We start from the raw sequence: 9432 nt of genomic DNA, 5'->3' as shown, positions 1-9432 counted from the left end.
CGGATGCTGGAGGTCCGAGTCAAGATCAGAGCGGTGCACAGCAGATCCGGCAGCATCCCAAGAGCAGGAAAGTCGACATTTCGGGCAGGAGACCCCTCATCCCGATGAAGGGTTCCTCTCCAAAAACATTGATTTTACTGCACCTCGGATGTTGCCTGACCTGCTGTGCTTTTCCAGCACCGCTCTGATCTTGGATGAAGATAGTCACTCGCTGGCGAAATGAGGTCAAGATATCCCTGAAATTACACACACACACACACAATCCCACAGGTTGCCAGTTGTTAATATCTGGTTTTGTGATTTTTAACTGAGATATTAAATACAGTCCAGGATGTTGGAGAGAACCTCCCTTTAATCTAATGCCTTTGCGCCCACCTAGAGAGAGAGAGAGAGAGCAAAAGGGGTTTTACAGCTTGTGCTGCAAGCGGGCACCAGCGACAATGCTGCATCGCACCTGTGTGGCATGGATGCCAACGCCTGTTTGGAACTGGAGCGGCTCCCATTTGGTTCCCTGCAGTTCCCCCATTCGAACTGCTCACGGCTGAGCTGTGACCAACTCATCGACTCACCTTAAACTCCGAGTCTGGGAGAACCCAGGTCCTCCTTTCCTATGACTAAAAACAAAACTCATTCTGCTTCTGAAGAGTTTAGGTCTGATTTTAAATCCTAGCTCCTCCACCAGTTTCTCTGTGTCTGTCCCACTGTTTGACAGCCATTGGATTGCCCTTCAACTTTCTACATACTCAAAGGAATATAAGCCGTGTATTGCACCCTGTTATCGTAACATAAGCATTGAAGATATATATATATATATTTCTAAATTTAAACAAAAGCAGACTTTAATTGTTTATTAATGACCATAACCGCCTTGAAATCACTTAAGCGATGTTAGTGTGTAAGTATGCATTACCAAGCTTCTAATACTGTTAACCCATTAAAAATAAAACAAATCATGTCTCTGTTTAAATAACCCCAGAAAAAAACCCATCATTCATCCATTAACGTCATCAATGTTTAGCTTGAAGCTTTTCTTGTAACCACATCAAGCGTTGTGACAATCCAGGACATGGTTATTTCATAGTTATATCAGTAAATCCAGACGATTAATGCTGGGGAATATGGAAAGGGAATTTGAATTCACTTCCTTTTTCACACAAAGTCTCAGAACAGATTGGCCATGCCAATAAAAATGCTGCTTAAAACAACCCCGAGCTGCATCACCTTAGGGGAAGGAATGCTTGCTGTTCCCATGCCCGGCCTTACATGGTTCTCCAGTCCCACACGGTGCTGAGGATAAGTTGCCCCTTTGGAATATCCCAGAAAGTCACTCGCAAATTCGGGAGGAGAACAGAGGTCAGTGTCAACTGGATGGAAGGGGAAGACAGGATGGAAAGTAAAACTGTCAGCATCGTCCACACCCTAAGAATAAAACACTCAAAGGGCTAAAACAATATGGACCTCCTGCTTTCCCCAACTTACACTCTGATCACCTTGGCGAAGTCAATGTTATGAGTGGACTGTCATTCCTCAGGACCATCCCCTCCGACTGCAGGTGAAGGTTCTGAATGGGGTCCCACCACAGCGACAGCACAGTAGAGATGCTGCTGAAATCACCAAACAGACATCTGCTCTGGGTTCTTCCCAATCCCTCATGTTTCCGAACTTCATCCCAATCACTGTCTGACTGAAGAAGTTGGACATTAATCTCGTCCTCGTTTAGCGAAACTGTGAACCCATTCCTTGTGTAAATGTTCACAATGTCGCCTTAGCTTGCCAAGAGAACTCTTGTGGTGCAGTGGTGGTGTCCCTACCTCTGGTCCAGGAGGTGCATGTTCCACTTGCTCCCTGAGCTGTGTGTCATAGCATCTCTGATGCAGACTGACTATGTACCAACAAGTCAACATATTTTCCCCCTTGCTCCCTGGTGACCTGGGGAACTTTACACTGTCTGTCTGATATATAGATGTGAATGTATTAACTTTGATCTTTAGCATCGTCCCCAATGTGAATAGTATCTGGAGCAAGGATTGTCCCTCTATGAGGAACACCGGGCAGTATTTGCCTGAGAATGGTGCAGTGAGAATGTATTGCAGTATATGAAAGTGAAGGGTGTTGTATCAGAGCGTATCCTGTTGAGGAGTTCGGTATATGGCAGTATGTCACAGTGAGGGCTGTAATATATCCCTGCACTTATCATGAGGGATGTTACCACACTCTGTAATGGTAAGAGTAATAGGTCATAAGATATAGGAGCAGGAGTGGACCATTTAGCAGAGTCTCTTTTGCCATTCAATAAAATCTTAACTTCTATTTTCTGGTTTGCTGCCCATAATCCCTAACTCTTTAGCTAATTAACGCAGTATTGAACATACTCAGTGCCCCTCAGGCTCCACTGCTCTCTGTCTGAAAGAATTCCACAAACAATCCACTCAGAGAAGAAATTCCTCTTCATCCCCATCTTTAATGGGAAAGCCCTTATTTTTACTCAATCCCCCAGACCAGGTTCTACATTCCCCCAGCTCGGCGAACAGAACCACAACAACGAGCACCCGAGCTACAAATCTTCGCACAAACTTTGAGGTTCAGTTCTCTCAGAGCGGTACGTGTTTCAGTAAAACTAATCTATCATTCTTCTAAATGCAGAGTCCCAGCCCAACCTGCTGAACCTCGCCTCCTAAGATAAAGCCCCTTCATCCCATTTGAGATTTGAAGAAGCCGACTCAATTCAAAATGTTAACTCTGTCTTTTCACAGATGCTGTCAGACTTGCTGAGTTTCTCCTGACTTTCCGTGCTTTTTAAAAAGAAATTCTCCAGGAATCAGCACAGTGAACCTTCTCCTGAGTAGGCGTCACTTCCTGCCCAGCAAAGGTGGCTCAGAGGTTAGCCCTGCTGCCTCACAGCACCAGGGTCCCAGGTTCGATTCCAACCTCGGGCCACTGTCTGTGCGGAGTTTGCACATTCTCCCCGTGGGTGTGCTCCGGTTTCCTCCACCCTGTGTAGGCCAGGGTGAGTTGACCAGAGCGATAGGTGCATTAGTCAGAGGGTGGTGGGTTACTCTCCGGAGAGTCGGTGTGGACTGGTTGGGCCAAAGGGCCTGTTTCCACGCTGTAGGGGAATCTAATCGGAACACAGTACGTGTAAATGAGCAGACCAAAGCGGTACGCAGGTCTCTAAATATTGTCTTACCCTGTACTGTTGTAGCAAGACTATTTTTATATTCCATCCTGTGCGCAATAAAGGCCAATTTTCCATTTGCCTTCCTAAATACTTGCTGTACCTGCACTGAACTTCTTGTGATTCATTTCTAAAGATATCCAGGACACTCAGATATTGTGACATCTTCACACTCTCCGAATTTAAAGAATATTCAGCTTTTCTATTCTTCCTGTCAAAAATAACCAACATCGAAACTTCCCACATTATACATCATCCGCCAAAATTTTGCCCACTCGTTTGATCTGTATATCCCTGCTGCAGACTCCTGTCCCCCTCCTGACGGCTTGCTTTCTGACCTATGTACCATCTTGAAATTTGACTACAATGCAATTGGTTCCTTCATCCAAGCCATTAATATAAATTGTAAACAGTTGAGGTTTCAGAACCAGCCGCTTTGGCTCTCCGATGTTGCAGTTTGCCAACTTGAAAATGATCCGGAGATCCCAATTCGCAAAACAATGCTCCCTATTATTCCATCCACAGGACCACGAGTTGTTATCTCATGTAATCATTCTTTTTTTTATGGTACTCTATCGAATGCTTTTTGGAAATCTAAATACACGAACATCTCTCGGCACCCCCTTATCCATATTGCTTGTTACAGCTTCAAAGAACTCGAATAAATTTGTCAAATGTGATTCCCCTTTCACAGAACCATGTGGACTCTGCCTGATTGTATTATGATTTCCTGTATGTTTCTGCAATTGTGCCTTTGCCCTTCTTTGAAGCTGGAGTTTACATCCACCCGCGAAAGACGTCAATTACATGTCACATCTGAAAGCTGGCTCCTCTGGCGGCACACGTTCACTGTAATACGCTGGGGGGAGGTGGGCTGCGGTCAGGTAAATTTACCCCAAGTTTACCGCTCGGTACATCCCATCGGCAAGACACGGATTTGTCTACTGTCCCCTTTCCGGTTGCCGCTTCAAGCACATTAACACAACAACGAAAGATTTACCCAATTGTGAATAAAAAAGCGCACCCATGGCATGAAACACGCAAGGCAGACATTCGGCCCAACAGCCCTGTACTAGTCTATATGGTCCAAGTGAGCTTCCTTGCATATGAACCCTGACAGTATTTTGGTTCTATTCCCCTTGTTTCTCCTATCAAGGGTTTGTCTAGTTTCTCCTTAGTATTTACCTGCATGTTCCGGAGGGTCAGCTTTCCTAGTCTGATATTTGTCTCCCTATCAGTGAAAAAACTCTTCTCTGTGTCTACCCTGCCATCAGCCCATTTAGCCTTCCAAAGGGAATACCCATCCGCATCCCCCGCCACCCAATCTGCCTGTGCCACAAGCTGCAACCCCTCAGTCCGTGTATCATTGTTTAAGCCTTTGCTGCCACTTCTCTGGGCTATCCTCATTGGGAAGCTGCCGTCCTCTTGCTCCTTGGGGGGGGGGGGGGGGGGAAACCTCTCGAGGGCTCCCCCTTCTGCCATTATGGAGAACGTCTGGGTCAAGGAACCCGGGATTCTGCTGTCGAGATCACCATCCCCACGGCCATCCTTTTGGGTGCCTCGGGCTGAGAGAGTCACACTCAGAGTCACAGGTTCAACTTGACCAAACCTCGCAGACGGTGATGTGGGCGCTCGAGGTCTCAGATAAAGCCAGAGAAATGCTGGATTTGACAGATCCTGCAGGATCTGTGGAGAGAGCCACAGCAGGCTCTGGTAACGAACTCAGTTTATCTCTTTTTCCAACTACAGCCAAATCTGCTGAGTTTTTCTCACCTTATTTTTATGAGCAACTTTCTTATTTTGTTTTACAAGTGTTAGCTGAACTTTTTACAAGGTGACCCCTGTTCTTTCAGTTTCTTTCTGATTTAATTATCTAATATCCAATATCAAATAATATCGGATACCCAGTACCTAATAATATATATCTGATATCTAATAGCCAATGTCTAACAATATATTGCAAAGTGTATTTACAAAATTATGAGGGGCATGGATAAGATAAATAGACAAAGTCTTTTCCCTGGGGTCGGGGAGTCCAGAACTAGAGGGCGTAGGTTTAGGGTGAGAGGGGAAAGATATAAAAGAGACCTAAGGGGCAACATTTTCATGCAGAGGGTGGTACGTGTATGGAATGAGCTGCCAGAGGATGAGGTGGAGGCTGGTACAATTGCAACATTTAAGAGGCATTTGGATGGCTATATGAATAGGAAGGGTTTGGAGGGATATGGGCTGGGTGCTGGCAGGTGGGACTAGATTGGGTTGGGATATCTGGTCAGCATGGACGGGTTGGACCGAAGGGTTTGTTTCCATGCTGTACATCTCTATGACTCTATGACTCTATGTATCTAATACCCAATATCCAATAATATGTAACAGCCAATATCGAATATATTTTATATCTTATCATCTGTCGACATGTATGTATTTGTGCTTAGAGACGGTTTAAGAGGTCAATGTGACACTCTCATTGGATGTTAGATTCTTCTTTGAGGTTTCATGTTGTCCTGGAGATGTTATCAGTCCCTTACCTGTTCATGAACCTGCAAGAAGCATGACAGAAATGCTAATGTGCTGTGCCTTCAATCAACCCGTATTGCCTTGACCTTGGACTCACTGTGTTCATCAAGGCCCACAGGGGGATTATAGCTGCTACCTTTCAGAACGCCCATCATGTGGCTCAGTCTCCAGGAGTCCCACACCACTCCTCCCCTCTCCCTCCCTCAGTGATAGCCCGCTCTCCTGCCTCTTTGTCTATTGGACACACTACAGTTCCAGTTCCTCTCTGCTCCCTAACACTGTGAGATTGCTTCTCTTGCAGGCAGTCTGCTTTGTGATGCAATGGGGACACCAACGGCTCAAGTTCAATTCCCATAGCGTGAGGTTACCAAGAAGGATTCTCCTTCTCAAACGTGGCCTGAGGAATGGTGACCCTTAGGTTAAACCACCCACCATCTTCTCTGTCTCTAATGAGAGAGCAGCCCAACAGGAATCTGGGACTTACACGTCACCTTTCACTTGATCAGCCAAGTCACTCCATAGTCAAGCAGTGCTCATCAGTCTGAGCCACTCTGTAATCCAGGATGCTGTCACTGTCTTACAGTGCTGTCAATGTAGTGATCACCCCCATCTCACGGCCTTCCACTGCAAGGCAACTGGTCTGGTCCCCAGTGCTCCTTGCTGAGGCTTGTTGACTTCCAGCCCCATTTAACAGGAGACCATCACCTCTCTCTGTTCTCTCCCAGCCAGTCCAGTGAGACATCATTGAACTGTGGAGTCAGTAACTCGGCATTGAAGGAAAATTCCTGTGGAGTTCTTCCCACATGCCTTTGTGACCTGCATGTGCCTCTGATACCAGATTCCCATCCATGTGGTCAAGTTCAGCCCTTAAAGGACAAACCACAAAGCGTAAATTAGATTTGAACCATGCTAGGAAAGTGAAATTAAAATTGGGAAAGAAAGGTGGTATTAAGAGAGAGTGGGATAAAAGAGTCAGGCACTAAAATCAACCACTTTAATTGTTTAAAAAAACTCTAACATTAAGCAAATCCCAAGGGAATGAGACTCCACACTTGGATAAACATTGTTTAGTAAACATTAGCACATATCACAGCATTTTAGAAAGGAAATCACTGCCTCCCAGGTGCACCAATTCTAATTTTATTTAGCTATGCTTATTGGAGAATTGGCAAATAAGTTCAATACTATTTCTTCATTGCTGTTCCTAGCAGTGACATACTGATAGTCTGTGGAGGGAGAGGGGTCAGATTTCCAAGTTTAACTATATACATGAGCCTTCATGAGTTGCTGTTCAATTTACTCCCAATGGTGAGTCCTGAAAATCTCTCAGTTAGTATTCACACAAAATGTGAAGTAATATCTAACAAGAGTCAACTAAACAAAAGTTGGCACAGACAACCAGGGAGAACCTCTCTCAGATTGTCAGAATATTGTCCATGAGACCCTCAGTTTGAAGTCTTGCCCATCCAATAGTGACCTTCCTCAATAAAGAAGAGGGTTGGAGTGAATTGTCATGGAAAGTTATACTTGATGCCCTGCCAGTACAGTCAACTTTGGGAAAGCTCATTCAAAAGGCTGGTGGAATCTGACGTCAGGTTAAAGCTTCAAATGCATTCAGGTACAGACCCCAGAGAAAGGAGGTTGATTCCTAATCACCACTCTGTACTTTCTGTGGCACCATGCCAATCTGCCTGTAGTTATACAACATGCTCGACCAGTCAGTGTGGAGAGATCGGTGGAGTTAGGGGAAGGGAGGGGCTTGGTGGCAATCCGAACATAGTGCACCCATCCAGAGAGAAATGGGATGGGGAGATGTGAACACTGGTTTCACCAGCAATCGCTCTATTCCTAATATTACCCCCCAATGGAATTAACATTAAGAGTGGTGAACAATCGACTTTCCACTGAACTTGGTCAGTGTGAACCTTCCTGCTGATCTTGGTGAATCCCATTGGCCTGATACTGGGGAGAAGAGAGTTAATTAGTCCTTCGTGGATGTGTGAAATGGGAGCGAGCAAATTGGCAATTGATAAGGACATAGTGTATAATGTACCAGACTTCCATTATCCATAACATACAATGTTTCAGACTTCTATTATCCATTATCTACAATGTACCAGTCTTCCATTATCCATTGTCCATTATCTACAACATACGAGGCTTCCATTATCCATTATCCATTATCCATTATCTACAATGTACCAGGCCTTCATTATCCACTATCTACAATGTACCAGGCTTACATTATCCATTGTCCATTATCTACAAATACGAGGCTTCCATTATCCATTATCCATTATCTACAATGTACCAGGCTTACATATCCATTATCTACAATGGACCTGTTCCCTGGATGCTGCCTGACCTGCTTCGCTTCTCCAGCAACACATTTTCAGCTCCATTATACATTATCTGCAATGTACCATTCTTCCATTATCCATTATCTACAATGTACCAGGCCTCCATTATCCATAATCTACAATGTACCATTCTTCCATTATCCATTATCTACAATGTACCAGGCCTCCATTATCCATTATCTACAATGTACCAGGCTTCCATTATCCATTATCTACAATCTACCAGACTTCCATTACCCATTATCTACAATGTACCAGACTTCCATTATCAGTTATCTAAATGGACCAGACTTCCATTATCCATTATCTACAATGGACCAGACTTCCATTATCCATTATTTACAATGTACCAGGCCTCCATTATCCATTATCTACAATGTACCAGGCTTCCATTATCCATTATCTACAATGGACCAGACTTCCATTATCAATTATCTACAATGGACCAGACTTCCATTATCCATTATCTACAATGTACTAGACTTCCATTATTCATTATCTACAATGTACCAGGTCTCCATGATCCATTATCTACAATGTACCAGACTTTCATTATCCATTATCTACACTGAACCAGACTTCCATTATCCATTATCTACTATGCACCAGGCTTCCATTATCCATTATTTACAATGCACCAACTTCCATTATCCATTACCTACAATGGGCCAGACTTCCATTATCCATTATCTAAAATGTACCGAACTTCCATTATCTATTATGGACAACATGCCAGACTTCCATTATCCATCATCTACAATGCACCAGGCTTCCATTATCTATTAGCTTCAATGTACCAGACTTCCATTATCCATTATCTTCAATGTTACATGCTTCCATTATCCATTATCCACAATGCACCAGACGTCTATTATCCATTATCTACAATGTACCAGACTTCCATTATCAATTATTTACAATGGACCAGACTTCCATTATCCATTATCTACAATGTACCAGACTTCCATTATCCAATAACCATTATCTTCAATGTTACATGCTTCCATTATCCATTATCCACAATGCACCAGACTTCCATTATCCATTATCTACAATGTACCAGGTCTCCATTATCCATTATCTACAATGAACCAGACTTCCATTATCCATTATCTACAATGTACCAGGTCTACATTATCCATTATCTACAATGGACCGGACTTCCATTATCCATTATCTACAATGTACCAGGTCTCCATTATCGATTATCTACAATGGACCAGACTTCCATTATTCATTATCTACAATGTGCCAGACTTCCATTATCCATTATCTACAATGTACCAGACTTCCATTATCCATTACCTACAATGGACCAGACTTCCATTATCCATTATCTACAATGTACCAGACTTCCATTATCCATTACCTACAATGGAC

The 9432-nt window shown here is 43.7% G+C and overlaps 1 protein-coding gene across 1 annotated transcript in view; it reads left to right on the top strand.

Annotated features, from left to right (window-relative positions):
- LOC122541525 (zinc-binding protein A33-like) overlaps positions 1-6049 on the top strand; it is a 65282-nt gene extending 59233 nt beyond the window's left edge. Inside the window, exons 6-7 of the mRNA XM_043678352.1 lie at positions 3479-3721; positions 5994-6049. Coding sequence (XP_043534287.1) covers positions 3479-3721; positions 5994-6049 — 299 coding nt within the window. The remainder of the gene's footprint in view (positions 1-3478; positions 3722-5993) is intronic.
- The last annotated feature ends 3383 nt before the right edge of the window (positions 6050-9432 follow it).

Source organism: Chiloscyllium plagiosum, chromosome 37 (genome assembly GCF_004010195.1).
Source record: "Chiloscyllium plagiosum isolate BGI_BamShark_2017 chromosome 37, ASM401019v2, whole genome shotgun sequence".
NCBI lineage: Eukaryota > Metazoa > Chordata > Chondrichthyes > Orectolobiformes > Hemiscylliidae > Chiloscyllium > Chiloscyllium plagiosum.
This window is presented reverse-complemented; position numbering and strand designations above follow the sequence as displayed.